This window comes from Mesoplodon bidens, assembly GCF_964165515.1.
Source record: "Mesoplodon bidens genome assembly, contig: HAP1_SCAFFOLD_116, whole genome shotgun sequence".
NCBI lineage: Eukaryota > Metazoa > Chordata > Mammalia > Artiodactyla > Ziphiidae > Mesoplodon > Mesoplodon bidens.
The window spans coordinates 809,154-836,554 of NW_027672444.1; the positions used below are offsets into that span (position 1 = coordinate 809,154).

Consider the following 27,401-nt stretch of genomic DNA (forward strand, 5'->3'; position numbering starts at 1 on the left):
TAACTGCTGCTTTCTTGCCCAGAGACTTGGGTCCATCAGGCCCTGAGTCACCATCCCGCCTGCCCCCCTCCACACCCAGGCCTCTGTCCTCTTGTCCTGGTCCCTACGGGTCTGCAGCTGCACCGAGGTTTAGCCTGGAGAACGGAGGCCTGTGCCTTTTGCCGGAGACATGGGCCACACATGAGCTGTTCAATGTCCTTCTCGTATCGTCTCAAAAGCTCTTCTTTTCTCTGCAGCTGGTTCTTGAGTAGGGTGATCTTATCAAACACCAGGTACAGGTCTCTTTGTCGAAGCTGGTAGACTCTCTCCCTCTCTTTTGGGGAGAGGTGTTTCATGGACACGTGACCTGACATACCTTTGATGTTCATCAAAGTCCCGAGGGTTTTGCTCATGTCCATGTACTACGAGAAAGCATTTCGCAGGTAAGAGGCCTGGCCCAAGACCGCTGGTGGCCACTTTGAGGAGGCAAACGTCTAATTCTGTTTCATTCATTTTCTGCAGTTGCAGAGATGAAACACATGCTTTGCAAATGAGTGCATTTGGGGCTTTTAGTACGACTTTCATTTTCCCCCGCATCCATTTACACTATGCCTTTTTGAGAATTGGGGGGAAGTGGGGAGGGGGAATGACAACAGACATAAACATTCATTCTTACTACCCAGTCTTGCAAGGAATTGGGCTCTGCAATTTCCAGCCCATGCTGGGATAGGAGATGGGTCTCGTGGAGCTACTGTAACAACTAAACATGTATGTAGAGTTGATGTTTAAACTATCTGCAGGGCACGCACGTTTGGACAGGAGGGGACTGATGCTGGGTATACCTACCAGTTTTTCACTAAGATCTAAAGCGTCAGCCACATCCATTTTCCTTAACTTCTCAGAGACCATGATGGACCCTGGGCTGGAAAGGCCATTTTGAGGCTGAAATAAAAAAAAGAAGAAAAACTCTCTTGGCATTCCGTTATGATTTTCTACATCCAGAAGAATAACCCAAAGAATAATGGAAGAACTGGAAAGATACTAAAGAATAATTTGAGAGAGTTAATTTTTTTAACATCTTTATTGGAGTATAATTGCTTTACAATGGTGTGTTAGTGTCTGCTGTATCAAAAAGTGAATCAGCTATACGTATCCATATATCCCCACATCCCCTGCCTCTTGCGTCTCCCTCCCACCCTCCCTATCCCACCCCACTAGGTAGACACACAGCACCAACCTGCTCTCCCTGTGCGATGCAGCTGCTTCCCACTAGCTATCTATTTTACCTTTGGTAGCGTGTGTGTGTATATATGTCCATGCCAAGAGAGTTGGTTTTAAATCCAGTCTGACTCTGTGAACTGCTTTCTTTATGACTGTGTTCCTACCCCTTCAGAGCACAACTGCCTTTGAAATGATGCATCACTTGTGCCATTCTTTGGCCACCGTCTCGTCTGTCTTCCCTTTAGGCCAGTGGTTCTCAACCGGGGGTGACTCTGGCCACCCTATCCCCTCCAGGACATTTAGCAATGCCTGGACACATTTGTGGGTGTCATAATTGCTGCTGGCGTCTAGTGGGTAGAGGACAAGGATGCTGCTAAACACCCCACGATGCATAGGGCAGTCTCCCAAACAAAGAGTTACCTGGCTCAAAAAATCAGTACCGCTGATGTTGAGAAGACAAGCTCCAGAAAAATGGGGACCATGTGGCTTTTGCTCACTATCTCCGTCCTTGTGCCCAGCATGGCACCTGGCACCGAGTGGTGCATAGTGGGCATGTTTGTTGAATGAACGAATGAAGGTTAAGTGGAAAATAGCCTCCCTCCATTTTATTAAAGGAATCTCATTTCTGTGCAGCAGAAACCATACCCTCACAAAATTTGGCCCAACCTTCTCCTAGCTCTGGAACCTGGTGGGTGGGCATCCCTTCAGACCCTTTCCAGAGACAATGCAGATAGTGTTTGCAGCTGCATCTCCCTAAGACCCCAACCAGCCAGCTGGCTGCTGGAAGCCCAAATGACTGCATGGAATGGCCACCAGTCTGAATAGGTTACCCGATCTGAATGACTACAAATAACCATAATAAGCCTCCTTAAAAAATAAATTGGCTTTTAATGCTTGCCATGAGCACCTCTTAGCCCTAGCATTTGTTGGCACTACCCTGAAAACCTCTGAGATTAAAAACAAAACAACTAAAAAACTATAATGGCCCCCAAAGTGACTGTGATAGATAAGAGTGGACATATTTGTCTATGTATCTATGGAGATGAGAATAAAAGAGGGTATCTGAAGATAACAATAAACCGGGCATATCTGCTGCAAAAAGAACCTGAGGGCTTCCCTGGTGGCGCAGTGGTTGAGAGTCCGCCTGTCGATGCAGGGGACACGGGTTCGTGCCCCGGTCCGGGAAGATCCCACATGCCACGGAGCAGCTGGGCCCGTGAGCCGTGGCCGCTGAGCCTGCGCGTCCGGAGCCTGTGCTCCACAACAGGAGAGGCCACAACAGTGAGAGGTCCGCGTACCGCAAAAAAAAAAAGAACCTGAGATGCTGCTCAGTGTCTTCAGCTACCCTGAGCTGCATCCTCTGTACCTCTCCAGACGCCCCCTCTTTTCCTGAGGGGAGGGTCACTAAGGAAGAGCCTGGGCTACAGGATTCAAGCACACAGTCCCCACACGGTCTCTGCAGGCTCGCAGACACACCACCAGGGACACACCCCTGGTGTGTCTTCAATCATTATTCTGTGACCTTGGGTGAGGTACTTGACCTCCTGAAGCCTTACTTTTTCTTATCTGTTAAATGGGGACAATAATAGTAACTATGACACAAGGCTGCTACGATGGTTAAATGACATAAGGCATGGAGCCGGCTGAGCTCAACGCCTGGCACACAGTAAGCAGTTCACAGATGTCAGCTATTCTTTCTCCTCCTCTTTCATTTAATTACTCCAACCTTGGAGGATTGAGAGTTAGGAGGTTTCCTGCTCTGTGGTGTCAGTGGTGGGATGAGGGCTTGTTGCCAAGGAGAAGGTCTTGGAAGCAGGACCATCAGGACGTGAGATCCAGCTGAGCTCCCCACCTGGAGACGGTCCCTCTACTCCCAACCTCAGAGAAGGAAGGTTCGATTTTATCAGGAAGACCAACAAGTTTCTGAAGACTCACATCTCTAGACGTGTGAGCAAATGTCTAGAAAAATTGTAGGAGAAAATGCTGGTACAGAGAGGATGGCTTTATTATGTTTTCCAAAAGCTGGTTTAGACCAGCTGCCGCAGCAAGCCACGCTGGCCTGAGCTGTCCATTGTCATGTGTCAGTCAAACACCCGATCAAACATCCATTTAGGATACAGGGCACTTTCAACCTAACAATCAAATTACTTCTGAAAATCCTGGAAAACACAAACTATGCTCCCTAAGAAAGGAAGGTTTTCTTGGATAATACTCTTTAAATACTGTTTGACAATAATAACTATCATCTATTAAAGTGCTCGCTATGAGCTAGGCACTGGGATAAGCACTTTACATAATGATCTCCTTTAATTTTTCCATCATCATTTTACAGCTGGGAAATTGAAGTCCCAGAAAGGTTAGGAGGCTGCCCAAGGTCACAGAGCTTGCAGAGCTGGGATTAGGACACAGGTCTCTGATTCTAGAACTTGTGTCTTCTTAATCATCATGGCTCCCTTCTGCTGCCCTTTATGTGTTCATGTTTTTCAGTTTATAGCAAAAAGCAAATGTTAGGCAAGCTCATGACATACTGTTGTACATTAGCTTGTTGGATATTTTCTGCAGAATATAACATGTGAAGTGAAAAGGAGGGCCCAGAGATTGACCTGGCCAGCATCAGTGCAATGCTATATCATGCTGTACATGATGGGAAGCCGCCTTTCTATTCAAACATTGGATCGCTGGTACGGCCAGGCACCGACCAGTCCATACAGGTGCCAGCCCATCAGGGAGGACCTGGCCTCGAACCAATGATGTATACAGTGGTGCCAGGGCACACGGCTAGTGTCTGTCCTCATGCCCACCCTCCCCACGTGTCAGTCAACGCAGAGACAAAGTTTCTTTGGTTACCGTTCCGATCTCTAGTCTTGAAAAAGTTGGCAAGTCAGGTTTTACATCCAATATTTTCCGAACATTTTTTTTCCATCCCGAGGGTCTTTAAGTCTAGAAATGATCCATCCATGTGGTCCTTGTGATCTATAAAAGAAAAAGTTTACACTCAAAAGAAAGGCTCAGGAAGAAGTTACTGCATGTAAAAGTCACAGCTGCTATTTACTGGACCCTTACCACAGGCCAGTACTAATTAGCTCACCATCCTCCCTTGGCAGGTGAGGCATCGAGGCCCAGAGAGGTGAAATGACTTGTCCAAGGCCACACAGCTCATATGAGGCTGCAGCCTCCCAGGGCGGGGGCACTGAGGGGGAACCTTCAGCCACAGGTGTGAGGATGGACTTGAACCCAGGCTTCTGTGTCCTAGCCCAGGGCTCCACCCAGCAGCAAGCTTGGTTTCTTGAAAGCCCTATTCCCTCTAAACAGGGTATTTATCCTGGGAAGTTCCCCAAGGTTGGTCCTTGCACAGCATCCGTCTATGAAATAGTCCCAGGGGAGGCGCCATCATTCACCTGGTGTGATCACTGCTTGGCTGAGGCCCCACTGGGCGTGGGCACGTGTGGGTGTGCAGAGTTGGAGGGGATGGCGTGTCAGAATGGAAGAGGTGGTTGGGTGAATGATGCCTCCCCCCCAAAGATGTCTGGGTCCTAATCCGTAGAGCCTATGAACATTACCTGACAGGGCAGAAGGACCTTTGCAGATGTGATGAAGGTAAGGATCTTGAGATGCGGGCTTATCCTGGATTAGCTGGGGGGACCCAACATAGGCGCATGGGTTCTTACAAGAAGCAGACACAGGGAGTCTGACTACAGACAGACAGAGACGGTGTTGTGACAGAAGCAGAGAGTTGAAGGTGCTCCTCTGCCGTGAGCCAAGGAAAGCGGGGAATTTTTATTTCCTCGCCTTTTCCAGTCTAGAGACTAGAAAAGGCAAGGAAACGGATTCTTTCCTAGAGCCTCCAGAAGGAAGCAGCCCCTTGCCTTTACCTTAGCGAAACTGATTTTGGACCTTTGGCCTCCAGAACTGTAAAAGAATAAATATGAGTTGTGTTAAGCCCCTAAGTTTGTGGTAATTTGTTAGAACAGCCATAGGAAACTAATATGGGGGGTGAAGGCAGGAGGTAGGATGAGAGGTGGGGAAATGCAGTGCATGTTCTGGAAGAGCTTAATTGGGGTAGAGCAGATGATGGGGGAGGGGAGGAGTAGAGGGAAGAGTCGGGATGGAAAGCTGAGCTCAGTTTGTGGCCAGCCTAGAACCGTAGCCTAAAGAGTATAAACTTGATTTAAACATCACTGAAATGTCACGAGTGTGACCTGTGTGCCCGGCCCTCTGCCAAGCAATCAACGCATCACCCCACTGTATTGTCCCACCATCGCCTCCTTTTACACACGAGGCGGTCGGGCTCTGAGACCTGTGGCTGCTGGACGCCACACAGCTGGCAAATGGCTGAGCCAGGGATTGGGATCACAGTGGTGTGACTCCAGGGTCTGAGTCACTGCTATTTCAGCTTCTGATGGAGCAGTGAGCTGACTTAATGAAGGGTGATTTTTTTTTTCAGAAAAATAACCGGGATGTATTAGAGACGAAGGAGCCAGCAGCATTTCTCAACTGCAGCATCTCGACGTGTTGGGCTGGACAGTCCTCGTTGTGGGAGCCGTCCTGGGCACCGTAGGACATTTAGCAGCATCCCTGGCCTCCACCTACTGGCTGCCAGGAGCATCACCCACCCAAGCTGTAATTATCAAAGATGAGAGGGTTTCAAGAAAGCAAACCGAGAGGGTTGGGTAGGCCAGAGAGAACATGGTGGTGGGAGGAAGCTGGGGCTTCAGTGCAGGGGGGCCACGTCAGTTGCCAAAGAGGCAAAGACAATGTGGGAAGTTGGTGGTGAGCACACAGGGTGTAATGCATTTCAAGGTCTTAGTGGGACAGGAGTACAAGCAGTAGAAAAGGAGCTAAAGAAGCAGTGGTCCCAGTGAAGATGCACCAGCTTGAAGCGCATGTTTGATGACGAAGGAGAAAGATGGAGTGGGAGGCTTTAGACGCTGAAGAAGGAGGTCGTGATTCAGGAGCTTGTGCACAAGGTGGTCTGGGAGGGAGAGAGAAGGGGAGACTCAGGGAGGGAAGAGCTGCATTTGGAAAGAGAACGTAGTGAGGGAAGATGGAGGGAAAGGAGGAAAGGTGGGTGCGGAGAGAGACAGGAGGGGAGCTGAACCGGCTCGTGCCTGGGCCCTTGACCTCTGACAATGCCACTTGCTGAGAATTTCCAGCTTGGAAGAGTGAGAATAATAATATTATAATAATAGCTATTCAGTATTAACCACTTGCCGTGTGCCAGGCACCATGCCAGAAGTTTACCACGTGATATTTTCTGATCATTACAAACAGCCCAGCAAGGAAATGTGTTTGCATTTATAGGTGAGACACAGACGCCCAGCAAGGTTAAGCTATGGAGCTGGTAAGCAGTAGGATCAGAATTCAGACCTAGGTCTGTCATTCTCTTTTCAGAGAGACTAGAGGCTGGAGAGTGAAGGGCTGGGCTGGCTGATGTGAAGGGTGCATGAGGAGCGGGGCGCTGGGCGGATCCCGAGATGGCAGAGATGGGTGATGCGGACTTGGGCTGTTGGAAAGAGGGATTTTCTTCTCTGGGAGAAGAAGCAATTCTTGATTATAGTTCTGGTTACAAAAGTTACATATGCCTGTTACACAAATCCAAACAGGGCAGAAACCCATAAAGTGGAAAGTGTCCCCCCGCTGTATCCTCAGTGGCCGGCACACAGTAGGGCTGCAATAAATAGTTGTTGAACGACTGCGGGAAAGTCAAGGCTCACGCAGTCTCATCATGCTGGGATAATACTCTCAACACTTTTATGTCTTTTCCTCCAGATTTCTCCTGTGGTTGGATATTGGCATTTGAAAAAAAAAAAAAAAAGAAAAAAAAAGGGGAGAACACTGTGCATATTGTATTACAACTTTCTTTTTTTTCACATAAAAATACTGTGTATCTTGGATATCTGAGAAAGAGCGATTTTCTATGTATGCAGGGAATCCTTTTATTTGCAACAAAGTCTTGCAGAAATTGACACAATCAACTGAGCTTGCAAAGATCAATGTAAAAAGTCCTTTCTTTCCCTTATCAAAAGAAGCTGAGAAACCAGGCAGGAGGAGAGGGGAGCTGACTTTTAAGGTCCTCCTTAGATGTTTCCTGTCTTCCAGTGGGACCACACAGTAATCCTTCAGCAATCAGATTTTTTTTTTTTTAGGTCGCAGCTTTTTTATTTTTTAATTGAGATATAGTCAATGTAAAATATTGTATGTTTCAGGTGTACAACATAGTGATTCACAATTTTTAAAGGTTATATTCCATTTATAGTTATTATAAAATATTGGCTATGGGCTTCCCTGGTGGCGCAGTGGTTGAGAGTCTGCCTGCTAATGCAGGGGACACGGGTTCGGGCCCTGGTCTGGGAGGATCCCAAATGCCGCGGAGCGACTAGGACCGTGAGCCGCAACTACTGAGCCTGCGCTTCTGGAGCCTGTGTTCCGCAACGAGAGAGGCCGCGACAGTGAGAGGCCAGTGCACCACAATGAGGAGTGGTCCCCGCTTGCCACAACTAGAGAAAGCCCTCGCACAGAAACGAAGACCCAAGACAGCCAAAAAAATAAATAAATAAACAAATGTGGGGTTTAAAAAAAAAAGAAAAGAATTAAAAAAAATTAGGAAAAACTGAAATTAAAAAAATATATATTGGCTATATTCCCTGTGCTGTAAAATATATCATTGTAGCTTATTTATTTTATACATAGTAGTTTGTACCTCTTTTTTTTAAATTGGAGTATAGCTGCTTTACGATGTTGTGTTAGTTTCAACTGTACAGCAACGTGAATCAGCTCTATGTATTCATATATCCCCTCTTTTTTGAATTTCCTTCCCATTCTGGTCACAAAAGGATGGAACGCTTCATGAATTTCCGTGTCATCCTTGCACAGGGGCCATGTTAATCTTCTCTGTATTGTTCCAATTTTATATATGTGCTGCTGAAGTGAGCACAGTAGTTTGTTCCTCTTATTTCCCTACCTCTAACTTGTCCCTCCCCCTTTCCTGCTCCCCACTGGTAACCACTAGTTTGTTTTCTATATCTGTGAGTCTATTTCTTTTTTTCTTATATTCACTAGTTTTATTTTTTAGATTCCACATAAAAGTCATATCATACAGTATTTGTCTTTCTCTGCCTGACTTATTTCACTAAGCATAGTACCCTCCAAGTCCATCCATGTTGCTGCAAATGGCAAAATTGCATTCTTTTTTATGGCTGTGTAGTATTCCACTGCATATATAGATATAGATATAGATATAGATATAGATATAGATATAGATATATCACATCTATTTTTGGGGGGTGGCCACACCATGTAGCTTGTGGGATCTTAGTTCCCCAACCAGGGACTGAACCTGGGCCATAGCAGTGAAAGCGTCAACTCCTATCCACTGGACCGCCAGGGAATTCCCTACTGCATCTTCTTTATCCACTCATCTGTTGATGGGCACTTAGGTTGCTTTCATGTGTTGGCTATCGTATATAATGCTGCTATGAACATTGGGGTGCATGTATCTTTTTGAATTAGTGGTTTTCATTTTAGGGGAATAAATACCCAGGAGTGGAATTGCTGGATCATATGATAGTTCTATTTCTAGTGTTTTGAGAAACCTTCAAACTGTTTTCCGTAGTGGCCACACCAATTTACATTTCCACCAACAGTGTACAAGGGTTCCCTTTTCTCCATATCCTCGCCAACACTTGTTATTTGTGTTCTTTTTGGTGACGGCCATTCTGACAGGTGTTAGGTGATATCTTAACCAATCAGATCTTTAGTAGTGACCCCAATCTCCTGGGCTGCTCATGACATGATCCAACAATAGTTACTCAACCTGGATTTCCCTGAGGGATTTATTTCAGGATTTTACAGACCTAGCTCGTTACGTGCGTTTTATCCCTTAGGACAATATTTTAAAAGGCAGGTAGTATGGTGGTTCAGAGCAGGGGCTTTGAGGTCAGAGGGACCTGGATGGAGTCCCAGCTTTACCACTCGGCAGCTAGGAAATGCAGCCCATTGTCAAGAGCCGAGGAAGAAGGCCTGGGAAGAGAACTGAGTGCTCATGGCTAAGAAAATCTGACTAGCTGTCAAATAGAGATGCGGCAGGGGTCACAGGTAAAGGCACCTCAGCGTGAGTAAATCAAGCTGCCCTGCCTGTGCGCATACCCATCTGCTTGCCATCCACATTTAGTTCACATTCAATCAACAAGTATTCAAGGCTGATGCGGATGGCAGCTACCATTTACTAAGGCTTATGTGTGACCCCATGATTTGGGTACCAAGTCGTTTAATCCTCACAACTACCTGGTGAGATCTTAACCCCATTTTATAACCAAGTAAACAGAGGCACACAGAAGTCGAGACTTGCTCACACAATGAGTAAGCGCACACTTGAGAGTCACACCTTAGCAGCTGGTCTCCAAAGCCTGAACTCAGAATTATTTGCTCTAATGCAAATGGGGCTTTGCTGGGGCGAGGCCCGCGGTGCGCATCAGACACCCTTCACTCCAGGGAATGAAACTCTCAGGTTTGTCTCTGTTCAAGTTAACGACAGAACCTGTCCTCTAGGAACTGGGCATGTACCTGGTACCCCTCTGGATCTTCGGAGGGCATGTGGGGTCACAGAAAAAGCACAAGTGCTAGGATCACAACAACCTCAGTTTGAGTCCTGACACTACCATGTACCAGCTGTGTGACTTTGAGCAAGTTCCTTAATGTTATTGATACTCAGTTTCCTTACTTGCAAAATAAAGACGACAATAGTACCTGGCTCGTTGGGCTGTTGGAAGATGAAAGTACACAGTACATGTACAACAACTAACACAGTGACAAGTACTGAGGAGGAATTAAACAAACCATGGTTCCTACCCTCCTCTTAGGAACTGTGAACACACAAGGCTCTTAGGACTGCTTGTGTATGGTGATGAGTGACTGGGGGATCCCCTGCTGGCCTCAGTAATGGGAAGTACCTTGAATCACTTATCATGGTGGTCTAACACATAAAAAGTTTTTGAGCCAGCTTCTTTTTTTTTTTTTTTTAGCGGTACGTGGGCCTCTCACTGTTGTGGCCTCTCCTGTTGCGGAGCACAGGCTCCGGACGCGCAGGCTCAGCAGCCATGGCTCACGGGCCCAGCCGCTCCGCGGCATGTGGGATCTTCCCGGACCGGGGCACGCACCCGTGTCCCCTGCATCAGCAGGTGGACTCTCAACCACTGCGCCACCAGGGAAGCCCCTGATGGCTTAATTTTGCAACCCATGTTTCTTTACGGTAATGTAAGACTAGATTTAGAGACAGAGGCTTCAGTGACTCTTAAAGCCTGGGGAGGGGACAGTGCACACATTGCTTGGCCCCGCTATTACTAGGATAGAGATCATGACCTTTCCTTGTTTTAGTTCTGATTTTGAAGAACAGCTAGAACTGTGGGCCACATCTCTCTTGGTTTCACGCACACTCAGACCCTGCCATGATTACAACAACAGTAATACAGTGGTTGGGGAGGGTCTGGGTTGCCGGGAGAAATGCAACGCCCCTCTTCTCTATGCTATCTGTGAGGGGCAGGCACTTACAGAAAAGTTAATCTTGATTTTGCCTCTCTTTTTTTTCTTAAACCCCACATTTGTTTATTCATTTATTTTTTTGGCTGTCTTGGGTCTTCGTTTCTGTGAGAGGGCTTCATCTAGTTGCAGCAAGCAGGGGCCACTCTTCATCGCGGTGCGCGGGCCTCTCACTATCACAGCGTCTCTTGTTGTGGAGCACAGGCTCCAGACGCGCAGGCTCAGTAGTTGTGGCTCACGGGCCTAGCTGCTCCGCGGCATGTGGGATCCTCCCAGACCAGGGCTCGAACCCGTGTCCCCCGCATTAGCAGGCAGACTCCCAACCACTGTGCCACCAGGGAAGCCTTGCCTTTCTTTTTAAACACATTTAAAAGAAATTCGCACCACCTTCTGGATTGCCTTAGACATATCCTGGCTGGGGTTGTTTAATCACCGGAGTTGAAAATCACTCCTCTATTCTCATTCATTATTGCAAGAATGTCAAGGTTGTGCAGCCTCCCTGGAGAGCGCTTTGGCAAGAAGGATCAACGATAAATGTTGGAGTTTCCCAGGTGTGGCCCTGGGCTCTCCCTTCTCATTCAATACTTTCTTCCTAGTGATACCATTCACACGTATGGCTTTAATCACCATCCATCCATCCACCCGTCCATCCATCCCATCTGACTAAGCACCCGCTATGTGGCACATGTTCTTCTGGGTTCCGGCGCCACATCACTGATATGGTTGGATATCCAGGGTGACAGCTGCGTCCTTGGCACCTCACTTTGGATGTCTACAGGCACCTCACACTCATCTTCTCTCTCAAACCTGGTCCTCCTGTTGCATTCCTTACTCTGGATTTTAGTGAAGGAACCACATCTGTACTTTTAACACAAGCCAGAAACCTGGAGATCTGTAGCCCCCTTTCTCTCCATCACTTCCCTTCTAGCCATATCTAACTCCATCACTGAGGCCTGTTGATTCATCTCTTAAATGCTCCTGGAATCTTCTCTCTTGCTCCATCCCCTCCATTGCCACAGTGAGGGCCACCATCGTGTCTTGTGACAGCCTCCTAACTGCTCTCCTGGGGTTCTGTGCTGGCCACCTTCCTGTACATTTTCCACTCGTGGCCAAGATGACTGTCTCCAAATGCAAGCCTGTTCCATCAGTTCCTTACTTAAAACCTTTCGTGGGCTTCTCTCTGCTCTCAGGTTAAAGCAGAGCTTCTTACCAGGGCTCTGCAAGCCCCCGGCCACAACATGATACAGCCCCTGTGGACCTCCTTCACCAGTCCCTGCCCTCCGCCTCCATTTCTTTAAGCCCCTTGAGTTCTCCATGCTTCCTGCGATCCCACCACGCTGCTCCCTCCACCCAGAATGCCCTCCCCTCCCCTCTTTGGCAAATAACTCCTATGCACCCTGCAGTTGCCCTGCTGTCCCTGACCAGGTCAGAGCCCTGCACTTCTTCAAAGCAACTGTCATGATTAAAGTTTTACATGTGAGTGATTTTTCAGTTAAGGCCCCACCCTATTCCTCCCTGAGACCCTAAGATCTACAAGCGCAAGGAGAGTGCCTGTTAGTTCCCCAATATTTTATAATGAAAGATTTCAAATGTACAGCGAACAGGGAGGAATTTTACAGCCAACATCCATATACCCCTTAACCTGGATTCTACCCGTTTCTGACCCCATTATATTTCCATCCTGCACTGTGCCTGGTATCTAGGAGGCCTGCGATAAATCTTTGTTGAATGAAAGTGGTTCATATCCTTCCACATCTAGGATGATAAAGATAAGATGAACAGGTATGTGTGAATAATATTTATGTCAGCCTCATCTATTAAGTGTGAAAAACTGGAAGCAACTTAAATGCCCATGATAGAGGACTGGCTAAATAAATTATGGTACATCCTTCAGAATGGGGTTCCTTGCCATCAGTGACAGCGATGATGTAGATCTGTGTGTATTGACATTGAAGGATGCTCCAGATGTACTGTTAGGAATGAAACTAAAGGAAATTGGGTATAATATGACATTATTCTTTTGTAAAGTTAAAAAATCAATACACGTGGATAGGTAGTGCCTATTTTATGCCAGGTAATATTCTAAGTACTTTACATATATCAATGCATTTTAATCCTCACAAAAATCCTACAGGGTGAGTATTCCCTATTATCCCCATTTTACAGGTAAAGAAACAGGCACAGAGAGGGGAAGTAACTTGCCTAGAATCACACAGCTCTTTCCATGGGAAAATGCCCTGGAAGTTCCACACAAAATATGATAGTAGTGACGATACCAAACGCTAGCGAGGATGTGAAGCAACAGGAACTCTCATTCATTGTTGGCGGGAACGCAAAACAGCCACTTTGGAAAAGAGTTTTGTGGTTTTCTTAAAAACTAAATGTACTCTACGGACTTCCCTGGTGGCCTAGTGGTTAAGAATCTGCCTGCCAATGCAAGGGACACAGGTTCAAGCCCTGGTCTGGGAAGATCCCGCATGTCGCAGAGCAACTAAGCCTGGGTGCCACAACTACTGAGCCTGTGCTCTAGAGCCTGTGAGCCACAACTACTGAGCCCGCGTGCCACAACTACTGAAGCCTGCGCACCTAGAGACCATGCAACGCAACAAGAGAAGCCATTGCAATGAGAAGCCCGTGCACCACAAGGAAGAGTAGCCCCCGCTTGCGGCAACTAGAGAAAGCCCGTGCGCAGCAATGAAGACCTAACGCAGCCAAAAATAAATAAAATAAAATAAATTAAAATTTAAAAAAACACCTAAATGTACTCTAACCACACAATTCAGCAACCGCGCCCTTGGTATTTACTCAAAGGAGTTGAAAACATGTCCACACAAAACTCTGCACGTGGACGTTTATGGCAGCTTTATTCATAACTGCCAAAACTTGGAAGCCACCAGGATGTCCTTCAGTAGGTGAATGGATAATGGAATATTATTGGGCACTTAAAAAGAAAAAAAGAGCTATCAAGCCATGAAAAGACTTGGAGGAAACGAAAATGCATATTACTAAATAAAAGAAACTAATCTGAAAAGTTGTATGATTCCAACTACATGATATCCTGGAAAAGGCAAAAACTATGGCGACGGTAAAAAGATCTGTGGTTGCCAGGGGCTGCGCGGGGGCTGGGAGGGAGCACAGAGGATTTTCAGGGCAGTGAAACTATTCTTTTTTTGGGGGGGGATAGGTTCTTTTATTTGAAATAAAAATGTCCAGTTTTGAAAAGAAAAGAAGGTTTCTTAAAAACATAAGTCGTCAAACCACAGGTTTCCCCATGACGAGTTGAATTCCTGAACACTGCAGAGGGATTACTGGAGATGTTGATTACTTAAGGCACTAATAGGAAGGCACTGAAGAACAGCAGGGCCAGGCTTCAATCAGACAAATGTGCGCTGCCCTGGAGGAATTGCAGAGGCTGGCTTTGAAGTTGGCTTCTCCTTTGCTTCTTTTTATTTTGTTAAACTTGTAGCTTTACTTTCCTCAATTTCTAGAATATCAGTTTCTAGATATTTGGGTTTATGGGTTATCATCATTTTGCTTTATTACCACGTCCCTGATCTGTAACTTCACCCACCCCACTTCCCCTCTATGGACTCCACAGGTGGCTTTTAATGAATTCTCTGTCCTTTCTGTTACTGTGTAGTTACAGAGTGACCTGAGAAGTGAAACTCATAAATCGAGTTGACCTAATACCAGGGCTTTGTGCACAGAATCCACCAATCTGCTCAGAGATGGCCTGATCTGAACCACATCACCCACCATGCTCCCTGGCTTCTGCTTAGGGCAGTAGATTTGGGATCCAAGGCACCTTCAGGACTGGACCATCTTCCCGGTGGAGCATCGTGATTTACAGGGCCTCTGGGTCCTCCCCGGGGTGGGCCTCATTATTGGTGGACCTGCTGGTCTCAGGACTTAATGAAGCTCAGGTTGTTGATGTCTCATCGCAGAAAGAATTCAGTGAGAGACAAAGTGATAGGTAAGACGTGGACTTATTTAGAGAGAAACACACTCCACAGACAGAGCGTGGGCCATCTCAGAAGGCGAGAAAGGCCAGGGCAGTGAAACGATTCTGTATGATATTATAATGGTGGATACATGTCATCACACATTTGTCCAAGCCCAAACCCATAGGATGTACAACAGCAAGAGTGACCCCTACACAGCACTGTAAATCAACTACACTCCAATAAAATTAAAATGAAAAAGAGTGAACCCTAATATAAACCATGGACTTTGGGTGATTAGGATGTGTCAATGTAGGTTCATCAGTCCTGACAACTGTACCTCTCTGGTGCTGATGCTGATACATGGGGGAGGCTGTGTATGAGTGGGGACAGGGGGTACCTGGGAAATCTCTGTATCATCCTCTCAATTTTGCCATGAACATAAAACTGCTCTGAAAACCGTCTCTGCTCTCTCTATGTATATATAGGGTTACTTCTGAGAGAGAAGATTGAGCATAATTTCGATTTTTCCTGTTGACTCTGTCACGTCTCCCTTTTCTCCAGTAATCACGTCGCACTTGTGTACTTGTTTCCAGGAACACTGCTTCTCAAGTGGTGAAGCAAAGTGAAGTCTGGAGAAGGGAACACTTGGCCACATACCTAAGAAGCCTCCCTCAACAGATGTCCCATCGTGATCAGATTCAACGCAATAGTTCAGTCATGTAACTATGTGAGAAAAGAGTTTCAATCACCTTTGTCGGAGCTGGAGAACTGGATCCCCACCTCGTGGAGGAGATGCTCCGTTTCCTCAGGCCAGGACAGTGACAGGCGCAAGATGTCCAGCGCCACCTTCTGGAGCCCTGAGACAGGTGGGCTGACCTGCAGGTGCTGCAGGAGGTCGACCTCCTTCTTCAGGTCATTGCTACAGCAAGACATTGTCATGCATGCCTGGAAAGAGATGAGGTCGTGAGGAGCCCGGGCACCATCGCCAGAAATACCACCTGATGGCTGTGACCCGCACAGAGCAGTGTTCTTGACGGGCCCGTGAAGCAGGCAGGGCCGTATGTTGGCCGCCCTGTGACGGCCCAGTTCTACTTCCATTTTTTGGGGGGCGGAAGGAAGGAGGCAGCTTTTATTTCACGTGCACTCTAATTGGGACTCTGGATGGTCAAAGAGACCCTTTGTTTAGGTATAGGCAATTCCAAAGCCAAATTGCCAAGGACGATTTGGCTGAAAGGGGAAGCAAATTTGGTTACAGAATTCCTGCTGAGATCAACACACAAGCTGGTCATAAAGTGCGGTTTCCTGATTTGAAAGAGTGCTGACAAGCCAACATTTGCCCAGACTCCCCAGATAGCAGCTGCATATTTCCAGAGAAAGCAGAAGCAGCTGCCTGATGTGATAAGCTGGATCCCTGCATGGGAGCCATGGAGTGGGGGCTCTGCCAGACCCTCTGGTCCAATAAGGGTAAGAGCAGCCTTCCACTGCTGGGACAGAAAAGAAAACTGCAAATAAAGAGCAGAATGTTTCTTTGGTTTCTCTGGAAATAACACGGGGCTGTTTTTTTTTTCCCCCGGGGTCTGGGGCCTCCCAAAGGCAGTACTTGGAGTGTGTCGGGCAGCTTCTCCTTGGCCACACCAAGTTCACCTGGGAGGCATTTCTGGAGGTCCTTTGTTTTCTGATCTCAAACAGATTTCTCCAACAAGAGAAAAGGTGGACTAAAAGCAGAGCTGGACAATTTCCTGAACAAGGAGCACAAAAATGAGACACAGGGGACATTTGAGGAATGGAGAAGGGGGCACCTGGCAACGGTCTAAGGATGTCTTCAGCTTCTTGATGTTCTGGGTGATTTCCTCCTCTTTGCAGCTGCTGAGCTGGGTCTCCTTCTGCAGGGTCTGCTTTTTCTGCCAAACGTTGATATTGTCCTCTGTGACCCTGCTGCTCTTCTCTAGTAACTGGTGAGAAAAAGAAAAAAAAAAAGATTTAAAATGCAGGGTGGGGCTTCCCTGGTGGCGCGGTGGTTGGGAGTCTGCCTGCCGATGCAGGGGATGCGGGTTCAAGCCCTGGTCGGGGAAGATCCCACATGCCGCGGAGCAACTGGGCCTGTGAGCCACAACTACTGAGCCTGCGCGTCTGGAGCCTGTGCTCCGCAACAAGAGAGGCCGCGATAGTGAGGCCCGCGCACCGCGATGAAGGGTGGCCCCTGCTCGCCGCAACTGGAGAAAGCCCTCGCACAGAAACGAAGACCCAACCCAGCAAAAATAAATTAATTAATTAATTAAAATGCAGGGTGGCTCTGGGGGGAGGGGACCTGGAGGGCTTCAGCTTAAGCTCAGAGGAGGGAGGTCCTGGCGTGTTTTGGGGATGGCTCTGGAGGGTGGATATTGGCTCTGTCACCGGGGCATGTTTCCCAGGATCAGAGATGGTTTTTTAAGAGCCAAAGGCCTGTCATGTGGCCACAAGTGTGTTCTAGATTCTTCTGCATTCTGGGAGGGATTCATCACGCTGAGCCTGATGCTGTGGGCTCCTAAAAAGGAGGTCGTCCGAGAGAAGCCCGTGGTGTGATCTTGTGACCCGCGCGCTGACACCCAGGATTGGAGAGGATAAACGGAAGGATAATAAGGCATCGTTACAGCCAGAGGCCCACCCTCACTGCCATCTGCCACTTCAGGAGGAACGAGCGAGCGAGGACGCACCGTCCATGCTGAGGCCGCCCCTTTCCTCGCGGGGCTAACGGAGGTTCACCGTGCGGGTCTGCCGACCAGACACAGTCCTGGGTGGTTTAATTTGATTTTCACAGAAACACTGCAAGGGAGTTTAACTGGCTTTTACTTTAAAAGCCAGGAAATCCCAGAAAATCAAAACAAATTTCATGGTGTAGCAACAGTGTGAAAAATATGTGCCACCAACAAAAAACAGGAACATATGCTCCCAGTGTCTGGAGCCCCGGGTCCCTGAAGGAGAAAGTGGGGAAGAGAGACGAGCCGTCTGATTGGAGACAGGTTTGTCCTGGAATGGTTTCACGCGTCCGCAAGTGGCCTTGAGGACCTGACCTCTGAAAAGCTCCAGCTGCAGCACAAAGAAAGGGAAGGGGATGAGGTGAGTGGCGCAGCTGCAGCTGCAAGGCTAGGGGAGGCACCTCCATCGCTGGGTCTGGGAGAAATCGGTGAGAAGGCTCTGCACGCCTTTAGTGGTCATTATGGGTAATTAACACCTTCACCTCTCACCGGAAGGGGCAGTGCCCACACAAGAGAGGGGGACAGCAGGTTTTAATGACTTTTCAGGTGTGCCCGCTTAACCTAGCCGACGCACACGGTCAGCACACACACGTCTCGGGCTCTCGGAAGAGCCACTTGCTGCCAATTATCCAGTGGGAAGTCCAGGGCCAGGAGTGCTCTTCCGTAATTGCTACGTTGGCACCAGGCTGTGAGATAAACATTGAGGCTGCCAGCCCGGGTAACTCGTGTCATCAGCAAGGGCTCCTGGGGAGAGAAGGTGGAGCTGCCTGCTGCCGTTTTGTGCCTTAGACCTTGTGTCCTGAAGACGACGTCTCCTGTATTCCTCTCCAGGTCCCCGGAGCCTGGTGCAGTGCCTGGCACACAGCAGGCACTCAATAAACGTTCATCGAATGCTTAGAACAGAAACACCTGTCAAGTCAGATGTTCAAAGTCCTCTCCTTCAGTTCAGCCAGTTTTTACTGAGTGCCTCCCTGATGCTGGTGTCTTCATATTATGGATGATGAAACAATGCAGTTAAATTAAATCAGGGCTTCTAGAATGACGAGTTCAAGATGCCCCAGGCTCATGAGACTTGAACGGCAAAGAAGCCCAAGATTCTCTGGAAATTTCCCAACGTGATGGCCCTTGGCCTGGGTTTTTGGCTCACTGGCAAAATGTGGTCATGAAAGGCTCTAAAACAGAGCCCTGAAGGACCACAAGGGCCACGGAATCAATGAGAACGTCAACAGGTCCTAAGACACAGGAGTCTGCTGCACACCAGGGAGCTCTGGGAAGCCAAGTAGAGGAATTGTGACTCTCCTAAGGACACCTCTGCAGTCATCCTGCCAGAAGCCAGCCGGGTGATTGGAGGGACTCTGGGTCGTCTGCTGGTTTCATGGCCAAGGGAGGGTCCTAGCTCGCCTGAGGAAGAGGTTATGTAGAGAGGGCCCTGTGGGCAATGGCCCGCGTTATCACCAGAGGCGCCCTACAGGACTGCTTGGTGGGGGGTGGGGGTGGGGAGGGACAGGTCCTGCTGGACGATGGGCTGAGTCCTGTGGTCACTGGCCTGGGGAAGGGCAGGACTTTAGGCCGGGAGTGGGCTGTGGAGACAAGGGGGTGAAGCAGGAAGGCCCAGGCAGCGCAGAGAAGCCTCGTTCGTCCTTTCTCTCTCGAGTCTAGACCTGGAGGAATCTCAGTGTCTTTGAGGGTCTTCCTGGATGACCCCTGACCAGAGCCATGACCAGGCGCTCGGCAAGTGGTGCAGATCATGCCCTCAAGGCGGGTGTGCGCCGTGAGTGCAGAGTGCCAGCAAGGTGAGGGGTAGCCCAGGTGCACGGAGGGAAGCCCAGGCTGGCGGGCTCTCTGCCTTGCTAAGGGGTCGGCACCCTGCAGGAGAAAGGACACCGGGGGTGATGGTGTGGAAGTTGGTTGAAGAGGCTTTAAAACCTACCTGAGGGTCAGCATCGTCCTTTAACTTGTGGGTGCCTCTGAAGTTTAGCGCGTGGGACAAATTCCGGTCACACTGATGGTTCAGGCTTGGATGCTACCAAACACAAGGGCTTTCGGAACTGGGCTGGGTGGGACGGAGGGCTCCTTTGAGGATTGTGGTTCTTAACCTTTTTTGGTGGTTTACAGATCCTTCTGAGCATCCAATGAGTGACGAGGTGGACTCACTCTCCCAGAAAAAGAAAAGCACAAACACATACATGCAAAACGTTCTTGGTCCCCCTGGAGCCGTGGCTGCCAGGAGAGGATGCCTCGTGGAGGGGGTCCAAGATGGGCTGCCCTCGGTGGGCTGTGTTCTGGAGGGCCAGTGCCCCGTCTTGGGTTCTCCTTTGCTCTCCCTTAGCCTTTGGTGAAGGCTCGTTTGCATGTTCTGGCCCTCATGTCTGTGCCACGTGTCAGAGGAAGGGCCACTGGGCCATCGTGGGTCAGAGTCCTGGGAAATGGCCCTCTCCCCACCCTGCCCACCTCCACCTGGCATAAGCTGTGGTATTCTGGGTTTTACTTTATTAAGAAAAGTGGCAGGACTTCCCTGGCGCTCCAGTGGTTAAGATTCCACGCAGCCACTGCAGGGGGCACGGGTTCCATCCCTGGTTGGGGAACTAAAATCCTGCAGGCCACGCGGTTCAGCCAAACAAAACAAACAAACAAACAAACCAACAAACAGAAATGTGGCATTTCCCTGGGGACACTGACTGTAGCATCTGTTTGGGGTCCCAGAGGAAGAAAGATCGCTGTAAATGTCAGGACAAAAAATGTGAAGGAGAAAGTGCTAGAAACACCACCGGGGTCAAGAGCTCAAACCCTTCCCAAGAGGGAACCGCACAGCTGGTTCCCTGGGGTGGGCCTTGAGCTGGGACTGGCTGCTTGGTCAGGGTCTCAGGCAGCAGCAAACACTGGAGTGGGCAGCTTCCCAGAAGGAAAAGCCTCTTTAGTGAAATCCACGGGGACGCCGAAGCCGCACAAAGCCCTGCCCCTGAGATAAGCGGGTGAACTAAGCCAGGCCGTCTTCCTCCTCATTCATCCCTGCCGGCCGCTTGGGTGCGGGATTCCGTGGAGAGCACGGGCCCGTGAAGGGGCTCTGCAGCACGCCTACCTGACCTACTGCCCTTTCCAAATTGGCTTTAATGAGGTTTTCTCTGTTCCTCATTTCTTGCAGCTGAAGCAATTTCCTTCTGGAATCCTGCCGAAGCTTCTCTTCCACCTGAAAGGATGATGAAAGCGTGGGCTTGCTGCTAATGTGATCATCATGCCCTCTGGGGAAACTCTTCTGGGGGGGCTGCTAATGGCAGTGGGGGAGTCCCTGAGGGGTAGGGACAGCTGCAGCCCAGCAGCAGGGGTCACAGGCATGCACAGGGTGGAGGCAAACTCACAGGGAGTTGCCCCCTACGGGAAAGGGCCGAGCTCTGCACCCGGGACTCAACTATGTTCTACCGCACACTCCCATCCCAGCTCGGTCCCTAACAAGCCGTACGACACTCGGAAAGTTATTTCACTGCTCCGTGACTCAGTGTCCTCATCTGTCAAATGGGGATGATGATACTAGTATCACTGCATAGAGTTATTGTGGGCATTCAATGTTTGGAATAGTGCTTAAGGGCTCTGTGAGTGTGTTAAGTACTGTTGTAACCTAGGAAAGGTGGACAGGAATGTCCGCCGTACAGTCTCGTTCTAATAACTCGTGATGGGTACTTGGAAATGTTATGATTGGGTTTATTATCATAACTGTTTGTCGTTACCACTTTGAGCACACTCACTGGTGGTAACCTCTCTGGAGGCTTGCTAAAGCAATGTCTATTAAGAACTGCAGCCTGCCAAGGAAGGTATTTAAAGTGGAGAAGCTTGCCTACTTTTCCCCCCTTGCTTGGGTAACAGTCAACGCACGGTAAGCTTGGGCGTGCTCCACGCTACCCTTGGCTGGCCAGTGTAGGCCTCGCAGCTGCTTAATTCTTGGATGCACCTGCTGAGCCCTGGGCCCTGGCACTAACAGGAAATGAGGCAAACTCTCATAAATAAATGGAAAGTTTTTGTGCTGAAACAAATTCACAGGCTGTTTTTTTAGGGATCTGAAGAGGGGGATCACAGGGATGTAATAAAAGACCCAGAAAAGCCCTTAAGAGCTTTCTTCTGAGTAGTGTGGTCCAGTGGAAGAGCCTCTACCCAGCTCCGTTACCTTGGAAAAGTCATCTAAGCTCTCTGGGCCTTAGTTTTCTCCCAGGTCTAAACATGCTCTGACTTCTATGTCAGCAGCCTTTTTCATGTGCTGCAAAAGCCAAGTCCAGCCTTGGACTCTGCCCTTATCTGTGTTCTGCATGAACAGCCCCCGTTCCCGTCCCCAAGCCTCAGAGTCACCTTCAGCGGCCGCCCTGCTCCCTCCCTCACACTTGGTGGTCTCACGCCTGTCCTCCAGTCCCTCTAACATGCAAGCTGGACTGTGACAACTGGCCTCCTCGCCTCGAGTTTAGATTCTTCCAGTGCAATCTTAACGGTACTCTGAGAGTTACCCAGCTGTAAGGCAGCTCTGTCCAACAGAAATTTCTCCAGCGGTACAGGTACTCTGAGCGAGGCTGTGTTGTCTAATACGGCAGCCACCAGCCACATCTGGGGATCGAGCACTCGAAATGGGGCTGGTGTGACGGAGGAACTGAACTAAAAATTTTAGTTAATTTTCATTAATTTCACTGTAAACAGTAGCATGTGGCTGTTTGCTACGCCAGCGTCACTGAAGTCAGACGAACCTGGAGTCAGACAAAACCGACTGTGCCATTGGGCTAGTTACTTTACTAGTAACTAGTAGCCTTGACTTTCTCATCTGTAAAATGGAGAGGATGATTTCTAGATCACAGCGCTGTTGTGAAGATGAAGAGATGAAATGTTCAAGGGAACGCCTAGTACGTGAGAAATTGTAACGATCATTTTCACCCTGATTACTGTCCACAAATGTCATTGCATCAGTCACTTGTTCAGAAGCCTTAGGAGCTCCCCACTGCCTGTGTGGTACAGAGCCCAAGTGCCTGAACTAAGGCAAAACACCAAGCTAGGGATTCAAGAAGACCCTACGAACTCTGAACGAGGTAAATAAAACTGAATCCACCCCTAGATAAACCATAATAAAACTGCTGGAAATCAAGGGAAAAGACAATCTTAAAAGCAACTGGAGAAAAAGACAGATTATGCAAAGGTACAACAGTTAGGCTTACAGATGACTTCTAAATAGAAATAATAGGAGCCACAAGACAATAGTGACATATCTAATGCTGTATCTAATGTGCTGAAAGAAAAGAATTGCCATTGTAGAATTCAATACGCAGTCAAATGTGTTTTAAGAATGGAGGTTAAATATACATCTCCAGACAGACAAACAGGCACATTTGAGAATTTGTCATCAGCAGAGCCACCATGAGGGAAAACATTAAAGGGTATTCTTCAGACACAAGAAAAATGAACCCAGGTGGGTGATCAGAGATGCAGAAAAGACAAGCAACAGTAAGGGTAATGTGTGGATATGATACTGACTATAGCAAAACACTACTAATGTCTTGGGGGTATTAACTATCAAGAGGAGTTTAGAAAATGACAGCAATGGCTTATAAATCTGGAGGGGGTAAGTGAAGTTAAGGTGTTTGAAACTCATTGCACTGTCAAGGAGAAGGGCATAATTATCAACTACTATTGCCTCTTGGGAAGTTAAGAATGCAGGGCTTCCCTGGTGGCGCAGTGGTTGAGAGTCCGCCTGCCGATGCAGGGGACATGGGTTCGTGTTCCGGTCTGGGAGGATCCCACATGCCACGGAACGGCTGGGCCCGTGGGCCATGGCCACTGAGCCTGTGCGTCCGGAGCCTGTGCTCCACAACGGGAGAGGCCACAACAGTGAGAGGCCCACGTACCGCAAAAAAAAAAAAAAAAAAAAAAAAGAATGCATATTGTAGTCTTCAGGATGACTACTAAGAGAATAGTAGAAGAGTGAAAAACTTAATTAATATGTGATTTTGGTGAGTCAAGGATGAATGCTATTGTCTTACTATTACTAAAAGAATAGTAAAAAAGTGAAATATTTCCAAGCTAATAGAGGGGGAAAGTGGAATAAGAGAAAACCATCCACTCAGAAGGAGGCAAGAAAGGAGAGAAAAAGGAACATAGCACAGATGGTACAACTGGTATTGAGCAAGAAGGTAGATTTAAACCCCAGTACACGAGTAATTACATAATATAAATGGACTAAAAGTCAAAGATTGTCAAACTGGATTTTGTAAAAATGATACGCTATTTGAAGGCATATGTCTAAACCTTAAGACAAAAATTGACAGAGAACATATGAAAAAGATATGGTATGAAAACTCTAACCAACAGAAAGCCAGTGAGGAAGCTAAATGACAAAGGAGACGTTAAGGGAGAAACACTACTAGAGATGAAAAGGGACATTTCATGATGATCTAAAGTTTTGCTCTACAGGAAGTGTTAGGATTCTAAATTTATATGCACCTAGTAACAGAGCCTCAAAACATATAAAGCAAACATCGTTCATATTAAAAGAAGAAACACACAAATGACAAACATGTTGAGATTTTTAAAAACATTCTCAATGATGGAACAAAAAGACAAAAAAAAATCAATATGAGAATTTAAGTTGGAACAACATCATTGGCAAACTTGATTTAATGGATCAATTCTTTCTTAGATAATTTCACAATTAAGATTTGAAGGCAGTCTAGGGTAGTGGTTACTCACAGGAGCTTTGGAGTCAGGCAGACCTGGATTCAAGTTCTGCCACAACTACTTTATGCAAGTGAACTTGGATAACTTCCTTCACCTCTGTGTCAGTTTTCCCGACTGTAAAGTGGGGTTAATACCAGTATAGACCGCATGGGGTCATTGTGAGGATGAACAGAGATGATGCAGGTGGAGTGCTGGCCCCAGAGTGGTTCCCAGGCCGACCTGTCCCTGCCATACCTTGCTCTTTTCCTGCAGCGTCATAGAGATCAGGCTCTGCTCGGTACTGCTCCTTTTCAGCTCCACCCTCAGCTTCCTCATTTCTTTTTCCATGTCATGGATTTGCTGAAAGAGTTCCAACAACAGGGAAGTCAACTTCAGAACTCATTTCATCCGGTTCATTAAGGCAGAAACCTAGTCTGGGATTCGCTTCATTCCTTCCCTTGGGGGACAATTCCACATCTTTGAGGCAAAGTAGACTTTCTTTCAACGGATGCAGAGAAAGGGCTGGGTGAGGGAAAATTTGAGTTTCTTTTGAAGATCAGCATGGATCCTGGATTAAACAGTATAAGATACCTATCCACTCATTAGAGTCTCTTTCCTTGGGGCACATTTTTGTGTTCAATCTAAATAAGGGCTGTTTGGAAGACACAATGGGCACAGTTTGGAAGCAAAGAACAATGACATTTTTCTTTTATCTCATTTGAGGCAGAGAAGTGTGCTCCTGACAGAGAGAAGAACACACGTCTCCTTTCCCCGTCCCAGGCACCGTCCTTCCCAACGGATGGAAAACGTATGCCTGGTGATGTGCACGAGGGTTCGGGCCGGTACAGGGGGTGAACATTTATATTGAGTTGTCATCTTTTCACTGTATTGATTTTTATGTTCACCTTCCATACAAGGCCAGTGATACATTTGCTTTTTATTTTGTTTTTATGAATTGTTGTAAAATTGAATGTATTTAAGCAAAAATAATTCAAGAAGAGTTGTGTTAATAACAGTGATCAGGGCCGTGATAAAACTTGTGACAGTGGATCATGAAAGTCTGGGCATCAAAGTCCAGGGGTAGGGACCACGTTGAATTTCTAGCAGCATACGGTGGCCACCTCCCGTCCCTTTCCCCAGGGGAATCCTGATGAGGGGCCTTGAGCCAACTGCCCAGAAAATCTGGGGAGAGTGTGTTTTCCATGGTCTTTTCACCCATCTCTTTGAGGCTAGCAAATCAAAGAATTAGGAGACTACATTAACAGACAAACACCCAGAAAGCCCCAGAGCTTGTGCTAGCTAATGAGCCAAGGAACCCCTCCAAAACACTCAAGGTCACAATCTAGGCTTTCAGTGGACACCTAGGGGTCAGGAGGTTCAACGCACGGTTTTGCAGAGTTTTAACTCTTTCTCTTGGGCTTCCCACTTCTCCTTCTGGGCATCTTCCTTCTGTAACTCTTCTTTCAGCACTGAGCACTGTGGAGAAAAAGGACAAGGCCACAGGGGCTTGGCTGGGGGTCCCAAGTACCTGTGTTCACGCCCAGGAGTGTTTCCTGCTGTATAACCCAATCACACCTCTGAATTCTGAGAGGTAAGACCATTTGTGTGATGGGAGCACGGGATCCTGCAGTCGTTCCCAGTTCACCCCTCTCATGAGTTCTGAGGAATAGAGCATCCAAATTCCTCTTCAAAGTTAGCAAACTTCACTGCAGGGGAAATCCAGCTTTGCAGAGTCTGGGTACTTAGGGTGCAGGAATTGGGATGTTTTCACGCTGTGACCGGTGAGGGTGGAGGGGCCCGAGCCAGTGAGCTCGGGTCCATCTTACGGCTTTTGTGCAGGTTGAGTCTCAAAGACACAACTGCGCCGACTGGTGTGGAGGGGTAAACGGAGCTGTCTTGCCCGAAGGCGGCTCGGCAACAGGAATTAACGGCATAAGAATGGATGTGCCTTCTTTTGACCCAGCAATTCCCACTTTAGGAATGTACCTTAAGGACAATGACTGGAGAAATAAGTAAATCTGTAGTTTCAAGGATGCTCTTCACAGAATTGTCAGTAACAGTGGAAGAAAAAAAAAAAAAGAGGAAACAACCCAAGTCTTGTTTAGAACAGCAGACCACTTTATAACACTGGGTACATCCAGGAGAAAGTATGTAGCTTTTAAGACGAATAATAAGAGCGTTGATTTATTAGCATGGGAAAATAGTAAGTATTTAAAATTTTTAAAAATGTGCATAGTATAAATTCACTATAAAATGATTGATTGATTGATTTCTAGGCAATATATAGAAATAAGACTGGAAGAACATACATGAAAATATTAACACTGATTTCTCAAGGTTGCATTTCCTCTCCTCTCTTTTCATTTTTTCTTCTCAATGTCATCTACTTATTTTTCTAAAATTAACACACATGATGTATGTCATTAAAAAAAAAGGCATATCAAATGTTCACAAGAGCAGAACCCTTGGTGGTGAGGAGCCCTTCTTCTACTGGCCAGCACAGTCTAGACGAGAAGGGACCTCATTCCGAGGTCAACGAGGAAGGGGAAACGGGGACATAAATCATCCAAATGCATTTCAGGAGGTAGAAGAGCCAAGCAGGTGCTGTCTTTGCAGATTCCTTCTACTTAGCACCACCTCTGCATCCCCTTCCCGTCCCCAACACACACACACACACACACACCCCACATAAAACAGCTATAGCACATGCCTGGGAAGACACTCTGCTTGGGAGAAACGAATGTAGAGGGCTTGGCCAGGCAGCCAACCCAGGGCAGAGGCAGAACAGCACAACTAAAACCAGCCTCCCACTTCTCGGAAAACGATTTTGTCATCCCCATTTCACAGATGGGGAAATGGAGGCCAAATAAGTTACAATAAAAGAAAGCTCTGGGATGGGACCCTGGTCTGTCTGATCCCAAAGCTCATGCAGTGCCTTTCACCAGCTCCAAACTGGATATGGTACTACGTACCAGGTATTACTTATTGTGCCTTTTCCTTGGAACCTCAAGATCTGTTCTCACCCCACCCCCATGCAGACCTAGCTATCGGGTAGCCTCTGGGAATCTCTGAGTTGCCACCTGAGATGAAAGCTTTGAGGTTTTACCTTGATTCACAGAAACAGGCACATCATACAAATACTGAGAAATCTTATCCTATAGAGGCAGGATTCTAAAGTTAGCATTGAAGGCAAGAGTTGCAAATAGTCAGTTACATGTAAAAAACTCTTTGCTTGCCTACCACGTTCATCTTCCATAGAGACATTCTACACACTAAAGTCTAAGGAAGAAATGAGAGTCTGCGTGTTTGC

At 47.6% G+C, this 27,401-nt stretch overlaps 1 protein-coding gene across 1 annotated transcript in view; it reads right to left on the bottom strand.

The window, feature by feature from the left end:
* LOC308610204 (forkhead-associated domain-containing protein 1-like) overlaps positions 1–27,401 on the bottom strand; it is a 124,957-nt gene that overhangs the window by 32,385 nt on the left and 65,171 nt on the right. The window contains 11 exon segments of the mRNA XM_081259436.1: positions 181–401; positions 826–921; positions 4,048–4,116; positions 4,118–4,165; positions 6,075–6,172; positions 15,428–15,623; positions 16,478–16,630; positions 17,661–17,744; positions 20,493–20,600; positions 24,347–24,451; positions 25,478–25,567. Of these exon segments, the coding sequence (XP_081115562.1) occupies positions 181–401; positions 826–921; positions 4,048–4,116; positions 4,118–4,165; positions 6,075–6,172; positions 15,428–15,623; positions 16,478–16,630; positions 17,661–17,744; positions 20,493–20,600; positions 24,347–24,451; positions 25,478–25,567 (1,268 nt within the window).